Source organism: Oncorhynchus kisutch, linkage group LG14, assembly GCF_002021735.2.
Source record: "Oncorhynchus kisutch isolate 150728-3 linkage group LG14, Okis_V2, whole genome shotgun sequence".
Taxonomy (NCBI): domain Eukaryota; kingdom Metazoa; phylum Chordata; class Actinopteri; order Salmoniformes; family Salmonidae; genus Oncorhynchus; species Oncorhynchus kisutch.
The window spans coordinates 25948539-25972061 of record NC_034187.2 but is presented as its reverse complement, the minus strand read 5'-3'; the positions used below and the strand labels follow the sequence as shown (position 1 = coordinate 25972061).

The 23523-nt window shown below is 40.5% G+C and overlaps 2 protein-coding genes across 5 annotated transcripts in view; one reads left to right on the top strand and one right to left on the bottom strand.

The window, feature by feature from the left end:
* The window catches only part of LOC109904096 (receptor expression-enhancing protein 1), a 15165-nt gene extending 12840 nt beyond the window's left edge, over positions 1–2325 (top strand). Inside the window, exon 9 of the mRNA XM_020501222.2 lies at positions 2292–2325. The gene's annotated coding sequence lies outside the window, so the exon portion shown is untranslated. The remainder of the gene's footprint in view (positions 1–2291) is intronic.
* Positions 13–23523, bottom strand: si:dkey-21a6.5 (sushi, von Willebrand factor type A, EGF and pentraxin domain-containing protein 1). Of its 4 annotated transcripts, XR_004202725.1 has the most exons (15): positions 22373–22417; positions 22169–22184; positions 21937–22051; positions 14360–14454; positions 14220–14232; positions 13994–14123; positions 13835–13886; positions 12550–13721; positions 10071–10295; positions 9558–9696; positions 9373–9461; positions 8647–9094; positions 6521–6633; positions 6255–6411; positions 4618–5839 (listed from the first exon to the last, which is right to left on the bottom strand). XR_004202725.1 is itself a non-coding variant. In XM_031788127.1 (14 exons), exons 7-14 carry the CDS (start codon positions 10261–10263, stop codon positions 5682–5684), a joined length of 1002 nt encoding a protein of 333 aa, XP_031643987.1. In that variant the 5' UTR covers positions 10264–10295; positions 13835–13886; positions 13994–14123; positions 14220–14232; positions 14360–14454; positions 21937–22051; positions 23256–23523; the 3' UTR covers positions 2652–5681. The 4 variants fall into 4 exon arrangements, 2 of the variants coding, with proteins under 2 accessions (XP_031643987.1, XP_020356813.1); XM_031788127.1 differs by lacking the exons at positions 12550–13721; positions 22169–22184; positions 22373–22417 and adding an exon at positions 23256–23523 and having other exon boundaries at positions 2652–5839; positions 8647–8735; positions 9031–9094; XR_004202724.1 differs by lacking the exons at positions 13835–13886; positions 13994–14123; positions 14220–14232; ... (2 more) ...; positions 22169–22184; positions 22373–22417 and adding an exon at positions 13–3048 and having other exon boundaries at positions 3978–5839; positions 8647–8735; positions 9031–9094; positions 12550–13309.

Genomic DNA, 23523 nt, shown 5'->3' with positions numbered 1-23523 from the left:
CTGTGGCTTATGTATTTTTTTGTATTATATTTTAATAGGTAATACATTTTAAGAAGCATTTTATTTAGACAATTGATTCAACGACAAGACAACATTTCCAGCTATACCATCACAACCTAAATCCCTCTATGTGGGTGTGGTGGAAGGGAGGCTGTGTGGTGTTATGATTCTGAAGACAGAAGGCTGTGTGGTGTTATGATTCTGGACAGTCAGAGAACTAGCAACAATGACAAGAAGCTGCCATGTGGTGAATAATAAGTGTCTGGTTCAGATTGTTGTATCATGTTATTGATAAAGTGTATTTTTTAGGTGTTTTGACTCATGTCACGTCTATGGCTAAAATTCGCTAGCTAACCAACAACTGTACAGTGCCTTGCAAAAGTATTCATTGTTGTAAAGAAGGCTTCAAGGCGCCCAAGAAAGTCCAGCAAACACCAGGACCGTCTCCTAAAGTTGATTCAGCTGCGGGATCGGGGCACCACCAGTACAGAGCTTGGTCAGGAATGGCAGCAGGCAGGTGTGAGTACATCTGCACGCACAGTGAGGTGAAGACTTTTGGAGGATGGCCTGGTGTCAAGAAGGGCAGCAAATAAGCCACTTCTCTCCAGGAAAAACATCAGGGACAGACTGATATTCTGCAAAAGGTACAGGGATTGGAAAGCTTGTCCGGAGCAGACAAGGTGAGCGCTACCATCAGTCCTGTGTCATGCCAACAGTAAAGCATCCTGAGACCATTCATGTGTGGGGTTGCTTCTCAGCCGAGGGAGTGGGCTCACTCACAATTTTTCCTAAGAACACAGCCATGAATAAAGAATGGTTCCAACACATCCTCCGAGAGCAACTTCTCCCAACCATCCAGGAACAGTTTGGTGACAAACAATGCCTTTTCCAGCATGATGGAGCACCTTGGCAAAAGTGATAACTAAGTGGCTCGGGGGAACAAAACATAGATATTTTGGGTCCATGGCCAGGAAACTCCCCAGACCTTAATCCCATTGAGAACGTGGTCAATCCTCAAGAGACAGGTGGACAAACAAAAACCCACAAGTTCTGACAAACTCCAAGCATTGATTATGCAAGAACGGGCTGCCATCAGTCAGGATGTGGCCCAGAAGTTAATTGACAGTATGCCAGGGTGGACTGCAGAGGTCTTGAAAAAGAAGGGTCAACACTGCAAATATTGACTCTTTGCATCAACTTCATGTAATTATCAATTAAAGCCTTTGACACTTATGAAATGCTTATAATTATACTTCAGTATTCCATAATAACATCTGACAAATATCTAAAGACACTGAGGCAGCAGACTTTGTGAAAATTAATGTGTCATTCTCAAAACTTTTGGCCACGACTGTACATATTACCTCGACACCGGTACCTCCTGTATATAGCCTCGCTATTGTTATTTTACTGCTGCTCTTGAATTATTTAAAATAGTTTTTTAAAAGGTATTTTCTTAACTGCATTGTTGGATCAAGGGCTGGTAAGTAATCGTTTCACTGTAAGGTCTACACCTGTTGTAGTCGGCGCATGTGACATAACATTGATTTGATTTTGGCTACCATGGCTATGCCCCCATAGGATGATAATGCCCCCAGCTACAGGCCAAGAGTGGTCACTGAATGGTTTGATGAGAATGAAAATTATATAAACCATATGCCATGGCTGTCTCAGTTACCAGATCGCAACCCAATTGAACACTTATGTGAGATTCTGGAGTGGCGCCTGAGACTGCGTTTTCCACCACCATCTACAGAGCTCCAATTGATGGAATTTATTTTGGAAGAATGGAGACGCATCCCTTCAGTAGCGTTTCAGACACTTTCAGACACTTGGTGGTGGCCCAATACCCTACTTAGATACTTGGTTGGTGTTTCCTTAGGTTTGGCAGTTAGCTGTATATGCTACTGTTATCAGTTGTGAAAAAGTAGCTAAATGGCTTGCCTAATTTTAGGAATTTCCGTCTCTTGTATTCATAGGCTTGCAGAGGTCATTGACTGTTTGCCAGGGGGCAGAAGATATGTCGTTTCTCCACCATAATCCATCATCAAACTGTGCAGAGTTCTGTGCTTACTACCCCTGCATGGGCTTGTCTGTCTGCTAATGCCACCCAGACACCCCAACAGGTCATCCTGTAACGGTGGGGGCTGCAATCACATAGTACTGTGAAGTTGAAGTTCTTGATGATCTGATAAATGGTTGATTTAGGTGCAATCTTACTGGCAGCAATATCCTTGCCTGTGAAGCCCTTTTTGTGCAAAGCAATGATGACTGCACGTGTTTCCTTGCAGGTAACCTTGGTTGACAGAGGAATAACAATGATTCCAAGCACCACCCTCTTTTTGAAGGCCGAGCAGTTGCCATACCAGGCAGTGATGCAACCAACATGCTATCAATGGTGCAGCTGTAAAACCTTTTGAGGATCTGAGGACCCATGTCAAATCTTTTCAGTCTTCTGAGGGGGAAAAGGTTTTGTCGTGCCCTCTTCACGACTGTATTGGTGTGCTTGGACCATGTTAGTTTGTTGGTGATGTGGACGCCAAGGAACTTGAAGTGCTCAACCTGCTCCACTACAGCCCCATCGTGATGCGATGATAATTGCTTAATAAACTCAGGAAACCACACCTTTGTGAAAGCACCTGCTTTCAATATACTTTGTATCCCTCATTTATTCAAATTCGTCCATTATTTTGGCACTAACTTGTATATTCATTAGCATTACACTACACGTTAGCAACACATTGACCATAGAAATAGCTAGCAAGCTAGCATGAGTATGGCTAGTCTGATTAATCAGGCTGTAATACACAATTCATTGGTATATAGGCCTACACCCTGAAACATATGTGTGCAAAATCATGTAAATGTTCCTTACAAACCAGAATGTTGAATAAAAATACATTTAAACTTACTCGTACTGGTTGTCAAGGCAGTTTTAGCCCAAAGGCCAGCAGATGGCGAGGCGATATTGAGTTGTTTCATTTTACTATCCAAACGCATTGTATGCAGCTGGCAAAACATTCGTATCCTTCATGGACCCATTTGTACCTAAAAAAAAAAAAAAAATCATTTCAGGCCGCATAGGTTTCGATTTCCTCCTTAGCTTTATTTCATGGCTAAAAGGCAACAAAAACATTTGGAAAATATGTGTACTTCGGCAGATTAGGAGAATTATGTTAAATTTAGGAAAAGGGTTAACTAATGCTAAATTTGTCCCTTGACGCAACTCAAACAACTACAACCAGGTCTGCCCTGAGAACAGTCTTGGTTTCCCATATTGCGCTGTTGTAAAAGAAACATAACCCCTGGTCTGATCGTTTCAACCTGATTGTCTGAACATGATATGCAACATCCAGGATTAGCATTTAGCCACTAGCATGATGGTGGAAAATGGTGTTTCATAAGGAAAGCGCGGATATTTTCCCCAGTTTTTCCCCGCCTTCTCGCCATTTAAAAATGTTAAGTATGATATTGAAGCCTATGCAGCCTGAATGGAGAATGTTTTAGGTACCTACTGGTCCACAAGGGATAAGAATGTATTGCGTTTGGACGGTAAAATGAAACGACTCAATGTCGCCATCAGCCGGGCTAGTGCGGTTTGTACTTTTGAAAGCCAATAGGTATATGTGACTCGTTTCAGGAAACTAGGCATGTCGGGCGTCAGTACTTCACAGGAGAGGCATTTGAATGTAAACAATTATTTGAGCAAAATACATTTTGGGGCAGAAATGCCTTCTCGAAAATGTGAATTTCCATGTGGCTTAATAACAAACTTGTATGCCATCTGTAAATGCATTTATTTTTTACTTTTATTGTGAGCCTGAAATGGTGCCGTCCTGGATGGTTGCCGTTTTGCAAGCTCCGACCCAACTTTGATTATTTTGTTGTTTATTTTTACTCTATTTTCATGAAATGTATCCCCTTTTATTTCTTACAACCGACAAGAACTTTTGAACAACAGATCGGCAGTTACTTACCCCAATTCTGCCTTCTACTTCGACTCATCTGCCCTGGACTCTCTAATTCCAACCTGAAATTCGGGCTACCCAAAAGTAAACGCCGACGTTAGAGACAAGAGAAGGGGGATCCTGGTGAGAGTAAGGCAAAGGGAAAAAAACAGTCACTTGATAATAAAATAGATCCCCTCCGATCGCGGATTTGCTACCGACTGGACTCTCGGAACTGCAATATTCTTTGCTTTTCAGAAACATGGCTCTCAGACAAGATACCCACCCCCCCATAGCTATCCAACTCGATGGATTCTCCATTCACCTGGCGGACAGGAGGGTGGGGCAAATTGAGGGGGGGGGCGAACTGGCGCTTAACGAACTGTACACAGCTTTAAACAAGCAGAAAACCCCTTTTAAGATTGTATTGGCAGACTACATCCAAAAAGGTGTATTGCCGCCATATACTGAGTTGGGTAAAAACAGATACAATCCACACTTTTTTTTTTGTTGAGGGGGGTTTAAAATCCAAATATCAAATTTAAAGCAAATTTTTACCTTGGTGCCTAACCGAACCATACCTACCAGCTCTCTAAGTCGGGTAAACAATACTGAGAATATTTTGTCTCAAATTTCAAGCAGCCGGACAAACCACAGACAACCAGTAGAGTACGTTTAAATTAATTTTACTCAACATTCTGTATTGTATACTCAGTGTATAACTACCGATTAATCTGACTAGAGTATGTATGAGCTGGCATTTGATAACCTTAGAATGTGGTAATCATAGCCATGAAAGTTGCCTTGTTAGGCAAGAGATTAGCTATTATGATTGTAAAACAGAGCAATAGAGTTTACAGAAAACATTGAATTGATCACAGGTAGCTATTATCTGAATAATGTGGCAAAGCATTACATACCAGAGACGTTCCTTGCCATGGTGGCCCCCCATCTATTTTTGTTACGCAATGAACTACTACGGTGTACCACATTAGGACAATCAGTACGCGATCCTGTAAAAAGTTAGTTTTCTTGCTCGCACACCTCATGAAACATCCTTTTGGTGTTTTACAGACATTTTGTTAATAAACTTGCATCATGGAAATACCTTCAGCCTGCATCTTATTTTATAGGCTAGTAATTATACAACAGAATTTCACTTAAGTAGTGCAAAGTTGTGCTTTATTCCAGTATATACCCTGGACTGGAGTCAGTGTTTTTTCTTTAAATCATACAAATATACTTTTCTTTTAAAGAACAGTGTTTTTCTTTTTAACAAATGTAATAGGGTTCACTAAAGCACAAAATACAGAAGAAAAACACTTCTGCTTGTCAAGAATGACGGCAGCAGGTAGCCTAGTGGTTAGAGCGTTGGACTAGTAAGATTGAATCCCCGAGCTGACAAGGTAAAAATCTGTCGTTCTGCCCCTGAACAAGGCAGTTAACCTACTGTTCCTAGGCCGTCATTGAAAATAAGAATTTGTTCGTAACTGACTTGCCTAGTTAAATAAATAAAAGAATACATCTAAAAGACGTACCGCATGAAAGAGCTGGTGAGTTATCAAAAGTACTCAAATGGACATAGTAAACCATGGCTAGGATTTGGTGTGAGTTTGCTTTCTCTTATGGTCCATTAGTCCAAAGCTGAGGCACATAGAATTCAGCTGATTCTGCTCTGAAAGCCAGACATTTGACCCCAATAATTGGAGGCATCTGATGGGGCTGGGGACATGCTCACCAACCAGCGTATACTGGCTCGGCATCACATGGGATCCCGTAGTATCGACCTTGCGGCCGCTCTTTGCGTAACAGAGGTTGTCGTACGAGGGAAAGCTCTCCGTCTGTGTCTCGCCTTCGACGCAACACCAGCAGGATGACGAAGAGTAAGGCCACTGGACCAGAGAAAATAAAGAAAACATGTCAAAAGACTGTATGCAACAAGACTACAACGTTCACTTACTACTACTACTCTATTACTTCAGCATGATTTCTATTTCACTTTGTTTTTGCTACAAGATGTTTCATCCTGATCAAATGACCTCTAAACAAGATAATTCAATCATATATTTGGATATTTGTACTTAGTAGTGCCCAGAAAATGCATACAATTTGTGCAATTAGAAGAAATAAACAAGGTTCATGTCAGTGAACAACTTTTCTCCAGGGGTCACAAAAAAAAAAGTTCATATGGGAAGCCAATTATTTTGCTCACTTGACAAGGGTTTTCAACATCTAAGTGGTAGCCTAAAGTTCAAACCACTTTCCTTCCACTACACCAATATTTTCAACATGTTTCTTCAGACATACCTCCTCCTCCGATGACAAGTAGAGCAATGGTGACGGGGGCCAGCTCACACTCCTCCCCTGCCTTGCGAAAGAAGGTCTCCATGCAGTAACCTGGAGCAGTGCTGCCTTCAGGACAGAAGGCATCACCGGGGCACAGGATGGGGTTCACATCTGGACTCTGTGGAAAAGATGAAGTGAGCCTTGGTCATTCAAGTTGGTCAGGAAATCCCTTAATGATACTTTCAGTATTGGAGGTGTTTACTGGGAGTAAGGGATGTGGTACTGACTGGGCAGTAGTGGTTTTCAGGGCAGAGGTTACAGGTCTCCTGGCCCCAGCGGATCTGGAAGAATCCGCTGCTGCAGATTTGACACATACTCTGACGGGGAGCCTTGTGCATACCTGTCCAAAATCAAACATCTCATCAATACATCCTAATCAGATTACTCCACTAAAATGTCATCCATTTAAAACTGACTGAAACCTCCACTATTACAGTATTACTATTAACCTTAAATTATACTGAACAAAAATATAACATGTAAAGTGTTGGTCCCATGTTTCATGAGCTGAAATAAAAGATCCCAGAAATGTTCCATACGCACAAGAAGCTTCTCTCAAATTGTGTGCACAAATGTATCCTTTGCCAAGATAAATCCATCCACAGGACAGGTGTGGCATATCAAGAAGCTGATTTTAAACAGCAACCCACAAAATGCTGATGCTCCAGATACTCAACTAGTCTAAAGGCCAGTTTTATTGATTCTTTAATCAGAACACCAGTTTTCAGCTGTGCTAACATAATTGCAAAATAGTTTTCTAATGATCAATTAGCCTTTTAAAATTATAAACTTGGATTAGCTAACACAACGTGCCATTGGAACACATGAGTGATGGTTGCTGATAATGAGCCTCTGTACACCTATGTAGATATTCCTTTTTAAATGTTTTTAATGTTATCAAAAATCCACCGTTTTCAGCTACAATAGTCATTTACAACATTAACCATGTCTACACTGTATTTCTGATCAATTTTATGTTATTTTAATGGACAAAAAAGTGCTTTTCTTTCAAAAACAAGGACATTTCTAAGTGACCCTCAACTAACGGTAGTGTAGGTACACCTTGTGCTGGGGACAATAAAAGGCCACTAAAAAAGTGCCACAGATGCCTCAAGTTGAGGGAGTGTGCAATTGACATGCTGACTGCAGCAATGTCCACCAGAGCTGTTGCCAGATAATTGAATGTTCATTTCTCTACCATAAGCCACATACAACATTGTTTTAGAGAATTGGCAGTACATCAAAGTGGCCTCACAACCACAGACCACGTGTAACCACGCCAGCCCAGGACCTCCACATCATGCTTATTCGCCTGTGGGATCGTCTGAGACCAGCCACCCGGACAGCTGATGAAACACAACCAAAGAATTTCTGCACAAACTGTCAGAAATTGTCTCAAAGAAGCTCATTTACATGCTCGCCGTCTTCACCAGGGTCTTGAACTGACTGCAGTTCGGCATCGTAACCGACTTCGGTGGGAAAATGCTAACATTCGATGGGAACTGGCGTGCTGGAGAAGTGTGCTCTTCATGGATGAATCCTGGTTTCAACTGTACAGGGCAGATGGCAGACAGTGTGTATGGCGTCATGTGGGCGACAGTTTGCTGATGTCAATGTTGTGTGCTCCATGGTGGCGGTGGGGTTATGGTATGGGCAGGCATAAGCTACGGACAACGATCACAATTGCATTTTATCGATGGCAATTTGAATGACGAGATCCTGAGGCCCATTGTCGTGCCATTAATCTGCCGCGCCATTAATCTGCCGCAGTCACCTCGTGTTTCAGCATGATAATGCACAGCCCCATGTCGGAAGGATCTGTACACAATTCCTGGAAGCTGGAAATGTCCCAGTTCTTCAATGGCCTGCATACTCACCAGACATGTCACCCATTGAGCATGTTTGGGATGCTCTGGATCGATGTGTACGACAGTGTTCCAGTTCCTGCCAATATCCAGCAACTTCGCACAGCCATTGAAGAGGAGTGGAACAACATTCCACAGGCCACAATCAACAGCCTGATCAACTCTATGCGAAGGAGATGTGTTGCGCTGCAGGAGGCAAATGGTGGTCACACCAGATTCTGACTGGTTTTCTGGTCCAGGCCTCTACTTTTTAATGTATCTTGTTGCATGTTGCATTTATATTTTTTGTTCAGTGTAGATCATGCCTTCATTTAGTGTTTTTATAGATGTAATCAATGCAGTGCCAGATAACCCATATGTGAATGGGTTAGGCTACACTGAATGAAACATTCTCACAAAAACATTTTAAACATTCTCTTTAATATTTTAACACACTGCATGCATTATAAATAACACAAGTGATATTGTTGACTGGCACTGGCAGTTACCTGGACGACAAGGTGTGCACTCCTTGGCAGCTGGCTGCAGAGACTCTGTACCAGCAGGACAGATCTGACACAGAGCACAACTGGAGGAGCTGTGGGAGGGATGGCCACAAGGGTGCAATGAATGGGGAAGAACTTATTTACAAAATACTGTTTAATACAGCTGGCTATCACCACCCCATGTCTGATGACTGAACTATGAAATCATTTCTTTAATACCTATTACTAACCCAATTTTGTGTGCGTGTGTGTGTGTGTCCGTCCAGTTGCATGAGATGAGAGCATGTGATGTTAGATCTGCAGACAAGCAACAGGGCCAGTCCCGCTGCAGTGCAAACCACACTAGTTAAGAAAACACAAATCTAAGGTGACAAAAGGGCCACTAACTTGCAGAACGTTCCCTGTTGACATGGACTGCACGATGTGGCATTTTGTTGTGATGTATAGAAACCTGAAAATAACACATTCCATTTAAAAAAACAGATACATCCAATGTAATATTTCTAAAGAGTTAGATTACTTGAATGTGCATGACTGAAGCCCAGCTTTTATACAGTAGAGCTGATTGTTTTCGTCAGTTGTTACAAAATGTTTATACACTCTTTTTTCTCTGCGTATAGGCATGGATGAACAAACAAACACACTATAATATAATAACAGTAATAGTAACAAGTCAGTCATTATTGCGATGATTATACAACAAGAACAGAAAAATATTTATATAAATACCTGGAGAACAGCTTCGGCAGGAGTCGGAGCCTGTGTTGTTGCTGTAGGAGCCTGGGGAGCAGGACTGACACATAAGGCTGCCGGTAAAACTGCAAGGTGAGATGGAGAACAGGAAGAGGGTCAATGCAACAGTGGTATACAGAATGTTTGTGAATCAACTATGCCCTCAGTTGACAGAGACGTACTTGGTGTAAAAACCCTGGCTGCAGGGCTGACATCGCTGTTGTCCAGCCAGAGGCTGAAAGAACCCTCTCGAACATGGGAGGCAAGCCCCAGCGAACAGACACAGCCCTGGCTCATGGCAACAGGAACACAGCAGGGTGTCTGGGGAGACATCAGAAGGCTGTTATTGAACAGGTGGTGCTGTTTATAACACTTACCACCTTCCTTTTACATTTGAGCCAAAGAAGCTTTCACTTCGTCTGTGGAGGTCAGACAAATTTCAGGGGTCAAATAATACAGCAAAGCTACATACCAACAACACAACTCCTGTGTCCACTGTCCACATCCACAAAACATAGGTGTTACATGGGTAAAAACGACATTACAGTGCTGAATCAATTGGCTGTGCTGTGTTTCTACCTAATTTATTGGTTGTGGTGAGAAACAAAATTATTTGGGTTACTGACAATGCTCTTAACTGCTAGGCTACCTGCTGCCCCTTCACTGAAACTAAGCATTCTTTCATCTAGACTCACCATTGTCAGAGTAGGACCCTGGGACACAGGTCTCACAGGTGGAGGTGTTGAGGGCAGAGCAGCCTGGAGATGTGGTGCTGAGGATCATGGGTGTGGTCAAGGTCACATTCTCACTGACTGTGGTGGTCTCACTGACTCTGGTGGTCGCCGTCACATTCTCAATGAATGTGGTGTTCATCAGAGCAGGAGCCATTGTGGGAGCCGTCGTCTGGCTCACCACCACACCTGTTATAACCAGACTTTTAGAGCAAATAGTTCTAGGAACGGGAAAACATTTATATTCCCAGCCTCTCTCTAAGTAGCAATGTGGTAGATAGACAAAGGCATACCCTGGAAATAGAGCAGATCATGACATGGGAAGCTGGATTTTCTGGAAACATAATGGGTCAATGACTAATTAGTACGGTTCAGAAGAAAAATGGTAATTGGAGATTGGTATTTGATGGCTTTGAAAGGACCAGAGATGAGAAGCAGTTACAGGGAGTTGAACATTTAATGCAGGACAGGTACCAAGACAGAAACAGCATCAGCACACGGGTAACAACAACATACGAACATTAATGCAGCAGTTGGGAAAGGAGCTGGGGAACTGACAACTATAGGGGAGGTAATAAACAGGTGATTGAGTCCAGGTGAGTCCAATAATCGCTGATGCCAGTGACGGGGGAAAGGCAGGAGTGAGTAATGCTGGGGAGCATGGTGCCTTTGAGCACCAGGGAGGGGGAGCGGGAGCAGGCATGACAGGCTTAACACATTTCAGGAGGTCGTATGACACTTACAGTGCCGTGAAAAAGTATTTGTCCGCTTTCTGGTTTCCTCTATGGCATAATGGGACCCATGTCGTCCAAAAGTTTAATCAAGTTCACCAAAAAGCACCTGGAAGATCATCAAGACTCTTGGAAGAATGTTTTATGGACAGATATATCAAAACTATAACTTTTTGGGTGACATGGGTCCCATTATGCCTGGCAAAAACCAAACACTGCTTTCCACATTAAGAACCTCCCAATTGAGATCTTGTGCCAGGGCTTGAAACAAGCAATTCATGCTTGAAAACCCACAAATGTTGCTGAGTTACAGCATTTCTGCATGGAAGAGCGGGCCAAAATTCCTCCATAGCGACGTGAGAGACTGATCAATAACTACAGGAAGTGTTTGGTTGGAGTCAATACAGCTAAAGGTGGCACAACCAGTTATTGCGTGTAAAGGGGCAATTACTTTTTCACAAATGAGCATTGGGTGTTGCATAACTTTGTTTATGAAATAAGTATGTCATTGTTTTTATTTGTCCACTCAGGTTCCCTTTATCTTTTATTAGGTTTTGGTTGAATATCCGATAACATTCAGTATTAAAAAATATGCAAAAGTAGAGAAAATTAGAAAGGGAGCAAAAATGTGATTATCTTTCATTAGGCATCCACAGATTTCCACCCTTACTGTTTGAGGAAAATCCATCAGTAATAGGCCTTTTTGGCATATTCTCCAAAACCCTTTTGTTGTTTTTGTGCTCTTATAAATTGTAAAGCACGTTCTTTAAGCCTTGTTTCTAGTCAAAGAATGGCACAAAGTTCCAACATGAAAGATTTTACACGTCTACTTCCTCATTCCTTTGATACTTTACAATGATGCTGCCATTCTGAATCACACCCAACTGATTTATTTCACAATGTGGTAGCCAATGTTTCACAATAAGTATTTCAAAGTAAGTCTTCTTTAGGATATGTAGCTATTTGTGGACAGGTCAGACACCATGATATCTTGTCTCATTATCACATGCAGTTAACACAAGATATCATGGTGTCTGACCTGTCAGTGAGTTGGGGAAACAGAAGCGAGAGCAGCAGCAAACAGAGACCTTATTGTCGTAGTAATCACATTAGCCATGAGCTGAGCTGCTTTGCTAAGAGAAAGACACCCTCAAGAATTACAATTATTCAAAACCAGGTCATATGATTTCCCCTGGTTTAAACTCCAAAATGCCCCGAGTTGGCCAGGGCCTTCTGTGTGTACTGTACATTATAGTCTATTGAGTTTAGATTGCCAGAGCATTGGGAACTGCTTGGGTAATTTAGTTTTGGTAAATGTGTTAACAGTGCACTTGAATGTACAGGGCTTGATGAATAAAATATAAAAATGTCTTCACATGACAAGTGGAATGTTAAACTTTTATAGCAGCATTTATACAACAATGTTGCAAAGCAGTGTGTAGTGTTGCATTGTCATTTATGAACGTTTTGAATCATATTCAATTCATTATCACGTTTTGTAAAATATGTCAAATCATAATTGTGATATCTGGTGTGGCTGTCTTGACAAAGTTTACAAACAAAAAGGTATCTACAGTGCCATTGGCACAAGTGGGTACCTCAAATAATCCCATGTAGAAAAATTGCCTTCAGTCATATCTAGATATCTAAAAACAGAGTGCTGCCTGCTAAAGCTAACGTTAATGTTGATTGGCTAAGACAACAAACCTTACCTAACAGACAGGCGGCAGCAATCGTAGACAAAACTCCCCAACATTCCATACTCCACATATTATCGGCACAAAAAAGTTAAGAATTTCATCCCTGACAGTTTAGGGTTCCTTCTTTTAGTGAAGTCCACAGTGAGTCGCTGGTTGCTTGTCGCCCTCATCAATGTCATATGACAAGACACAAATCATGTGATTTTACTTACGAGTTTTCGGTAACAACTGAATGCGCAACCGCAGAACACCAACCAGAAAATCAAGCTGGCCTTGATGTCTCAAGGCAAACTGAATTAAATCAATAAACACACACAATGCTTTAATAAAAATATTTTTTTCCTAGGGGCAAACATGAGTGAAACTGTACTTCCTTAATTCGACTTTTCCCCACCCCATTCTCGTCAATGTGTGTTGCAAATCTCATACTATACAGGGGCCCAATTTATTTTATTTAACTAGGCAAAGTCAGTTAAAGAACAAATGTATATTTACAATGACGCCTCCTGGGGAACAGACTCAATGCGCTAACCACTAGACTACCTGCCAACCCAATATCTGAACTAATAAATATTTATAAAATAAAGTTCTTTTTTTTAACACACAGAAAGGGCTAAAAACAAACACTTTATTTATAAACAATACATATGGACAAACAAAATAGTTGCGTTTCTTTGAGCTCTCAAGAACGCTTTGGGTCACAACAGTGAAATGTAATCTAGATGGTCTAAACACAGGCATAACACACATTTACAACACAACTATTAGATGAAAATGTTGTACACAATACACTTTCATAGTGTACAGTGAGGCAATCGTACAACGACGTGTATGATTGATTGGTTAGTTACATTCTCCTCCCTCAAATGTGTTAAACCCACATGTGGCCAGTAAAAAAAAAATCCCATTTGTGCAAATTTCAGATATAAATGACAAGACCATTAAACCATAAATAAACAAAGAACATAGAACCAAACCATCAAGCAATGTGCAAAAAGCCCCAACAATCAGAATATGTTTAAGAGGAACACAGATTAGATGTAAATTTGATGATACTGCTGATGATTCAGTTTCTTCCTGCAGGTTGGGCACGTCTGTGATTTGGCAAGTGAGTCACGTATGCATGTGTTGCAGAACAGGTGACCACACTGGGAGGAGACAAGCGTTCTCCCATCATCAATTATCTGAGGGGTGCGGCAGAAGCTTGTTTACAAGGTGCACACAATTAATGCTTCACACAACAGCCAGCCAGTTTCCAGAGGCTTAACAGCAAGGGACAAGTGAAAGTCTGACTTACCTCTCCAAACGTGTCCATACAGATGGGACAACTGATTGTTGTTGGGGTTGATCTGTGAACAACAGAATCCATGCATTTTAACCACACCTTTAGAGTGTGGCTACAGTCACAATTGTCCAGGTTATAGTAAGGTAAGCAGGGTAGTCTGATCGGTCTCACCTGGCTGTGCTGCTGGGCTCAGGGGCAGTGGAGAGGGGGGCTGTCGCTGGACTGTCAGGAACAATAACAGCTGCCTCTTCTTCATCACTGCTCAGCACGTAACTTTCCCAGTCACGTCTTCGCTTTGGACCTTGTTTTGGACCCACAAAAAGGCATTCAACACTAGCCTCAACTCAACATATAAATCACATTTCTAAATGATGATGATATTCAGTTAAAAACTCACCTTCATCTACAACCTGCAATGGATGACAAAGGCCAGGGAAATTGAGTCAATATGAAACAGCAAAAGAGAATATTAAAAATCACGTACACCATGTGAAGTGACAATTAAATGCGATTGGCTACTTGCAGATTTGCACTCACCACTATTGAGTCATTGTTGTTGGTGAGGTCCACAAAAGATGGAAAAACCTGATGGGTCAAATCAACCATTTCCTCTTCCGCAACCAAGGGATCACCTGTCAAAGGGTCAGAGAAACAATCACACCTGCATACACAGACAAAAAAAGCCTACTGGTATACGCCACTGTATTTATCTGAACAGTGACGCCTAAACTTTTAATTTGGCTCTATACGCCAGCATTCTGAATTTGAGATCAAAATGTTTCATATGAGGCGATAGTACAATGCCACCTTTTATTTGAGGGTATTTTCATACATATCTGTTTACCGGTTAGAAATGAAAGCACTTTGGATGCATTTGCAGTTTCTTTTGGATGTGTTCCGGATTAGGTTGTGCTCAATAGGAATTGAATGGTGAATGTGTCATTTTGGAGTAAATTGTATTGTAATTAACAATACGTTTCTGAACACTCCTACATTAATGTGGATGCTACCATGATTACGGATAGTCCTGAATAATGAGTAATCGCGGTAGCATCTACATTAAAGTAGGAGTGTTCAAAAACATCTATTCTTACTTACAATAAAAGTGACTCCAAAACTATTCCCCATTCAGTTCCAGTTGGGCAAAGCATAATCTGAAACAGAACCAAGACAAACTGCAAATGCATCCAAAGAGTTTGTAGTCACAAGCTTGACAGTCATTGAGTACAAGGAATATGGGTTCAAATACTTAACTATTGACTACTTCAATACACTATAAGCAAATTTGGCCAAATACATATTACTTCCTCAAATGGAGGGACTGGATATATAGTGTTTTCATTTCTAAAATCAGTAAATCATATGAAAATTGTGCCAACAGAAATTGTATTTGAATTCCATAGTTTAGAATTTGTATTAGGATATTTAATTTGTAATGCACAAATTTAATAATTGAATTCAGAAATTGAACTTGTATTTCATGATTAGAAACAGAAATTAATTACATTTTGCATTGAATTTAATATTAAAATTCAATATTTATATATTCAAGTTTCAATATGGTAGATATTGCGTTCACTGTCTACCAAGTTTACAAACTATCATTTCAGTTAATCAAAGTTTAATACATTCAACTTCTCATATGCATTCAGATTTTCAAATCCAGTTCTATAAATTCAGATTCAAAACCAGAGACAACATCCTGGTACTATGCCAGCCAGGAAAGGTAGAGGAGAAGAGCTCAAACTCTGTGGTAAACAGCAGCTTCTGGCGGTTTCTGAAGCAAATGTGGCATATTGCATTCATTTTCTTTCTATGAATTTGGCTCTAGTGTTTTTACTGTTTTGGCAATAAGCTATTGTGACCACATTCCTCAAAGTGAGGACTCTGGAACATGGACATGCCTTCTGTTTCCCCTCTATGATTATCACAGGCCGTGCAGAACACGTTAGAAGGGAGAATCACCATTTTTTTATTCGGTCTCTAAGAATATAGACTGAACAAAAATAGAAACGCAACATGCCACAATTAAGGATTTTACTGAGTTACAGTTAATTTAAAATCAGTCAATTGAAAATAATGAATTAGGCCCCATCTAAATCGATTTCACATGACTGGGCAGGGGCGCAGCCGTGGGTGGGCCTAGGAGGGCATAGGCCCACCCACTGGGGAGCCAAGCCCAGCCAATCAGAATGAGTTTTTCCCCCAAAAAAGGGCTTTATTACAGACATAAATACTCCTCGGTTTTATCAGCTGTCCGGGTGGCCCGTCTCAGATGATCCTGCAGGTGAAGAAGCCTGGGTGTGGAGCTCCTAGACTGGCATGGTTACACGTGGTCTGCGGTTGGACATACTGCCAAATTCTCTAAAACGAAGGCTTACGGTAGAGAAATTAACATTAAATTCTCTGGCGACAGCTCTGGTGGACATTCCTGCAGTCAGCATGCCAATTGTGTGTACCCTCAAAATAAGAGATCTGTGGCATTGTGTTGTGACAACTGCGCATTTAAGAGTGGCCTTTTATTGTCCTCAGCACAAGGTGCACCTGTGTAATGATCATGCGGTTTAATCACCTTTTTGATTTGCCACACATTTCAGGTGGATGGATTATCTTGGCAAAGGATCAATGCTCACTAACAGGGACGTAAACAAATTTGTTCACAAAAGTTGAGCGAACCTTTGTGCGTATGGAACATTTCTGGGATCTTTTATTTCAGCTCATGAAACATGGGACCAACACTTAACCTGTTGCATTTATATTTTTGTTCAGTATAGTTGAAAAGCCCTGTCACAGCCCTTCTTAGGATAACCTTTACACTCCCTATTTAAATCTTGTGGCTGACTGGGTTTGAACCAGGTCTCTTGCATGTCACAAGACTGTTAGCCCACTTAGCTAAAGCCTATAGGGATAAGTTCAGGAAGTTTATGTAAAGGACGACAAGCTGCTTGCTTATAGAGTACCGCTTGCCCGTCATTCAGCTGATATCGAGAATTGAATTCAGGATCTCTGCCTTGGAACCACGTGACTGCCCTCCTAAAGATTTCCAACCAGGGCATTTCTCCATTTAAAAAAAGTATGATCACATTTATAGCCGTTGTGTTTCACAGCTGGTAAATGAATTGCAAAGTCAAAGAACTACGCAAACTGCTAGGGAAGAGAAGACAACGCTTCTACAAGTCAGACAATCTCACCAGCACAAACATGACTTGAGTCGCACAACAACGGTAACCTCCTGCCCTTACAAGGGGCAGATTAACATTTGTCTCATCTGTGATATTTTAGTTAAGACTCAGGTCACAAAAAAATGTAATTATTCAATATACCATAGTAATACATTTACTGTTTTAGAAACATTACAAAGAATGCTCAGACTTGGTGTAATTTTGAAATATTTTGGCTGGTAAATCTGAGTGGCTGGTAGATTTTTAAATCTACCTGCCACAGTGGCTGGTGGACCAAAAATGTATTGTATGCCCTGGACTCTAACCCACCGCACTATTGAAAAGGGCCTTATTAAATTGCGCAAGGGACAACAATTCAGGCTGATGGTTGAGTTTCACAGATCCCATCTGCGACATTCACCCCCCAACAACTCCAGTGGTTGAGCTGAGCGCAACTGTAGATCCGAGTTCAGTGGCACCACTGTAAAGGACAGACTCAAACTCAGGATTTATGCCTCGAAAATACACATGACCGCCCTCCTGAAGCATTCCAGCCTATCGCACTACTAAAAATGTCACAGATCCCTATCTGCTACACTAAATACAAATCTTCACAATCCAGCAAGGTTACTCATCAAAAGAGTGTGGTTTGGTGATCCATGCTTATGTGATGAGCAACCTGAAGGCATAGTTTCAAGTCTTTGGCAAAGTTAGTAATTATAAGGGTAACATGTGACTGACTGGGTTAATATAGAACGCCGTTTGGGTCTTTGGGTCTCGTCAAATAACACTGACGAGTCAAATAAGCTTGTTGACCAATCATGACTTAAATATGACTGCACGTCACAATTTAATTTAACAGTCATAAAAAAATGTATGTAGTTATTACACATTGATAACACCATCACTTGTATTTCATATGTCACAACGATTCATCTGCCCTTCCCCAAGCTCTGTCTGGACAGTGCTGGTCATAAAAAAAATCTAGCTAGCTGATGTATGCAAACAATGTTCTTCCCCAAAAACATAGCAAAACGACAATCTGTTTCAGTAGCTATAGTTAGCTAGCTAACATCTAAAATATAGCTAATTTATAAAGAAAGTTATTTGATTAATGGTGGTCGGCCCCATCTGTGTGAAGCTATCAAAAGTAAATGTAACTGCAAAAATATACTAAAGTAAAATTTTTCATTAATTATATTTAGCAAACCAGACGGCACTATTTTATTTTATTTATTTTGGGGATTTACGGGTAGCAAGGGGCACACCTCCAACATAATTTACAAACGAAGCACTTGTGTTTAGTGAGTCTGGGATGGCCAGGGATGTTCTCTTGTGTGTGAATTGGACCAGTTTCCTGTCCTGCTAAGCATTCAAAATGTAACGAGTACTTTTTGGTGTCAGGGAAAATGTATGGAGTAAGTACATCATTTTCTTTAGGAATGTAGTGAATTAAAAGTTGTCAAAAATATAAATAGTAAAGTACAGACACCCCAAAAAACTATTTAAGTAGTACTTTAAAGTATTTTTACTTAAATACTTTACACCACTGCTGATAACTGAGGAGGACGTTGGGAAAAAAGCACTTGGGTACTGAGTAGACTGATACTCCATTTCATTGATCCCCAATCCTTAGGTTAAATTGTACAGTGCAAAATGAATGTCAATATGCACAATAGGCAGACTGGGGAGGTGATATCACACAGTCACAATCCCACGATAGCAGCTACAATGCTAATATTTGTGTAAACTCTTCAGTTGTGTTCTGTGGGTGTCAACGAGTAGACCGATACCCCATGATTCCACCAATTGTAACCTTCTGCGTCACTTTCAAATAGGTACTTTTATTTTGAAAGCGAACCGCAAATTCCACTATTGTGGCTAGCTTCACAACACATAACCCGGTCCGGTCAAGTCTCCAGATGAAGATAGCTGCTTATAACGTTAGCTTTGGGCAACAGGGTTAAGTAGCTGGCTAGTTATTTTCATGAACTGAAGTTCAATTTCAATAGGCGAACAAGTGGCTACCTAGCTAATACTTACAAGGATTCCTAACATGTCTACACTTGTTGTATTCGGCGCATGTGAGAAATAAAATTTGATTTGAAATCATTGCTAAGAATAGTGAAAATGACTGCAGTTTCTACTAGGCATTGTTTTCAGGCTGGTTGCATTGGTGCTAGCTAGCTACTAAGCCAAAGTTAGCTAGCTACACAGAAGTTTCTAGTAAACATCTGTATCAAAAGATATTTGCATTTTTGTATTATCCTGATTTCAAATGCTCAGACATTTTCCCATTCGGTCGAACAAAATGCCTTATTACCAACGCGGTATCGTAAACATATCGTTCGTGGCCGGTGTATTCTTGTTTGCAGACTTTTCTTTGTACAGCTTTGACAGTGGTACTGATCGTAGTTGTGGCGCTTGGCTTTCACGTGCAAATTCAGCACACACAACATTCTATAATATAAGTGTTATTTGATGTGTGAAATTAAAAGCACCAGTGTTATTTGACGTATCTTTTTTGACAACCTGGTAACCTGCCTGACCAAGACCCTTCTCCCAGATTGCTCAGTTTGGCCAGGCAGCCAGCTCTAGGAAGAGTCTTGGTGGTTCCAAACATCTTTCATTTCAGAATGATGGAAGCCACTGGTTTCTTGGGGACCTTCAATGGTGCAGACATTTTTTTGGTACCCTTCCCCAGATCTGTGCCTCAACACAATCCTGTCTCAGCGCTCTACGAACAATTCCTTCGACTTAATGGCTTGGTTTTTGCTCTGACATGCACCGTCAACTGTGGGACCTTTATATAGACAGGTGTTTGCCTTTCCAGGTGGACTCCAATCAAGTTGTAGAAATCTCAAGGATGATCAATTGAAACAAGATGCACCTGAGCTCAATTTTGAGTCTCCCAGCAAAGGGTCTGAAAACGTATGTAAATAAGGTATTTATTTTTACATTTTAATAAATTTGATACATTTTCTAAAAACCTGTTTTCACTTTGCCATTATGGGGTATTGTGTGTAGATTGATGAGGAAATTGTTTTATTTAATCCATTTTAGAATAAGGCTGTAATGTAAGAAAATGTGGAAAAAAGTCAAGGTCTAAATACTTTAGAATGCATCTGAGAAGATGAATACATGAAACTGAGTAACTTAAATGACAGTTTGTAAACTTGATACATACAATGAATGCAATATTTATCATTGAAACTGAATATATAAATATTGAATTTGAAAACAGAATTCAATATTCATTCAATTTCAAATAATGAAATAGAAGTTTTATTTATTCAATTTGAGCATAAATTCAAAATTATGGAATTCAAATACAAATCTCTGTTGGCACTAAATTCACCCCATAGAAAATACCCTCAAATATAAAAAGGTGACATTATGTCCTGTCACATATGAAACATTTGATCTCAAAATCCAAAATGCTTGAATATATACAGTACCAGTCAAGTCTGGACACACCTACTCATTCAAGGCTTCGTTGTTTTTTTAAAACTATTTTCTACATTGTAGAATAATAGTGAAGACATCAAAACTATGAAATAACACATGGAATAGAATAATGTAGCAGATTCTTCAAAGTAGCCACCCTTTGCACACTCTCATTCAGTTTCATGAGGTAGTCACCTGGAATGCATTTCAATTAACAGGTGTCGCTTGTTAAGTTAATTTGTGGAATTTCTTTCCTTCTTAATGCGTTTGAGCAAATCACTTGTGTTGTGACAAGGTAGGGGTGGTATACAAAAGATAGCCCTATTTGGTAAAAGACCAAGTCCATATTATGGCAAGAGCAGCTCAAATAGAGAAACGACAGTCCATCATTACTTTAAGACATGAATGTCAGTACATCCAGAAAATGTCAAAACTTTGAACGTTTCTTCAAGTGCAGTCGTAAAAACCATCAAGCGCTATGATGAAACTGGCTCTCATGACCACCACAGGAAAGGAAGACCCTGAGTTACCTCTGCTGCAGAGGATAAGTTCATTAGAGTTACCAGCCCCAGAAATTGGAGCCCAAATAAATGCTTCAGAGTTCAAGTAACAGACATCTCAACATTAACTGTTCAGAGGAGAATGTGTGAAATCAGGCCTTCATGGTCGAATTGCTGCAAAGAAACAACTACTAAAAAGGACACCAATAAGAAGAGACTTGCTTGGGCCAAGAAACATGAGAAATGGACATTAGACCAGTGGAACACTTCAGATTTTTGGTTCCAACCCGCCAAGTAGGTGTAGGTGAACGGATTATCGCTGCATGTGCAGTTCCCACCAGGAAGCATGGAGCTGGTGGTGTGGGGGTGCTTTGCTGGTGACACCATCAGTGATTTACTTAGAATTCAAGGCACACTTAACACACATGGCTACCACAGCATTCTGCAACGATACACCATCCCATCTGGTTTGCGCTTAGTGGGACTATCATTTGTTTTTCAACAGAACAATGACCCAAAACACACCTCCGGGCTCTGTAAGGGCTATTTGACCAATAAAAAGAGTGATGGTGTTGCATCAGATGATCTGACCTCCACAATCACCTAACCTCAACCCAATTGCGATGGTCTGGGATGAGTTGGACCGCAGAGTGAAGGAAAAGCAGCCAACAAGTGCTCAGCATATGTGGGAACTACTTCAATGCGGTTGCAAAAGCATTCCCCATGAAGCTGGTTGAGAGAATGCCAAGAGTGTGCAACGCTGCCATCAAGGCAAAGGGTGGCTACTTTGAAGAAAATAAAATATATTTTTTGCTTACTACATGATTCCATGTTATTTCATAGTTTACATGTCTTCACTATTATTCTACAATGTAGAAAATAGTAAAAATAAAGAAAAACCCTGGAATGAGTAGTTGTGTCCAAACCTTTAACTGGTACTGTATTTAAAAAATAGATTCACTGTCCAAATACTTATGGAGAGGGGTATATATGGGCCTTTACTCACTGCTCTCCAGCACCTCTATGGTCTCAAGGTGTGACGTGTTGCTGCTGTCTGCTGAGCCTTCATTTGTATTGTTGGAGCATCTGGTATCAGGGATCTCTATTCTATCTTGCTCAGCCTGGACGCATATGGGTAGGGTACAGTCAAGCAAAAGAAGAGTGTAAAGACACATCAGTAGACAAAGGGAGAGGAAAGAGGTGTTTGCCTGATTAATAGGGAACGAGTACAGACTTACCTCACTCATGTTGTCACTGCAAAATATAACATGTAACAACATTATAGACAGCCTATACTTCCTGCAACAATAATAGCAGATAATGGAACTTGAATTTACAAGCTACATAACTAAAATAGTTAAAACCACTGGTAACTGCCAAAATAAAACAAACACCAATATACATGCGTTGGGCCACCACAAGCCAGAACAGCTTCAATGCACCTTGGCATATCTACAAGTGTCTGGAACTCTATTGGAGATGCGACACTATTCTTCTATGAGAAATTCCATCATTTGGCGTGTTGTTGATGGTGGTGTAAAAAGCTGTCTCAGGTGCCGCTCCAGAATCTCCCATGGGTGTTCAAATTGGTTGAGATCTGGTGACTGAAACGGCCATGGCATACGGTTTACATCGTTTTCATGCTCATCAAATCATTCAGTGATTGGGGCATTGTCATGCATGTTAGCATGGTAGCAAAATTGCGAAAATAATGGCTTGCCCAGCATTTTACATCCCATCACACATACTCACACACAACCACATACATATTTATACTCCGCACCAACATTGCTCTGGCAAATATTTCTATATTTCCATTATTTTACTTGTAGATTTGTGTATTGTTAGATATTAATATAAGTGTTTTGCTACAGCCGCAATAACATCTGCTAAATGTGTAACGTTATGCGACCAATAAAACGTTATTTTCATACATGACCCTAAGTATGGTGGGATGTTAATTGCTTAATTAAATCAGAAATCAATATACTTTGGTATCCCTCATTTACTCGGTTTTTCCATTATTTGGGCAGTTAACTGTATCTTCCATCAACGTAGTTAGTAACAATTGATTAGTAAGTTAACTAGCAAGCTCGTTAGTGAACTTACTAATCAATTGTTGTTACGAACTACGTTTGCTAACTAACGTTAGCTAACGGACGTGTTTATATTTTTCCCTCGCTGGCCAAGTAAAAGAAAAACAGGCAAACTGTTAGCTAACGTTAACTAGCTAATTCGTTTAAAAAGCAGCCATGTATGAAATAGTATTTTAACATTCGTACATAAAAAGAAAGATACCAAGCGAATGTATATGTTGGTTGTTACCTTTCTGACAAGATACTTTCGGGTTCAAACCTGGATGAACTGCAGTAGTGTCGCTGCTGTGCATATGTGAGTAGCTCACTGTCAGCAGTGACTTTTCATAGCATGTTAGGATAATTAACGTAACGTTAGCAGGTTGAAATAATTAGAGTAAACTAAAATGCAAAAATTCTCCCAAACGCGAGTCGAATGGGTATGTAAATTTTGCGTCGTAATTAGACATGACCGCGTTCAAGAGCATCAAAACAGGGAATGATGTATCATGGGTAAT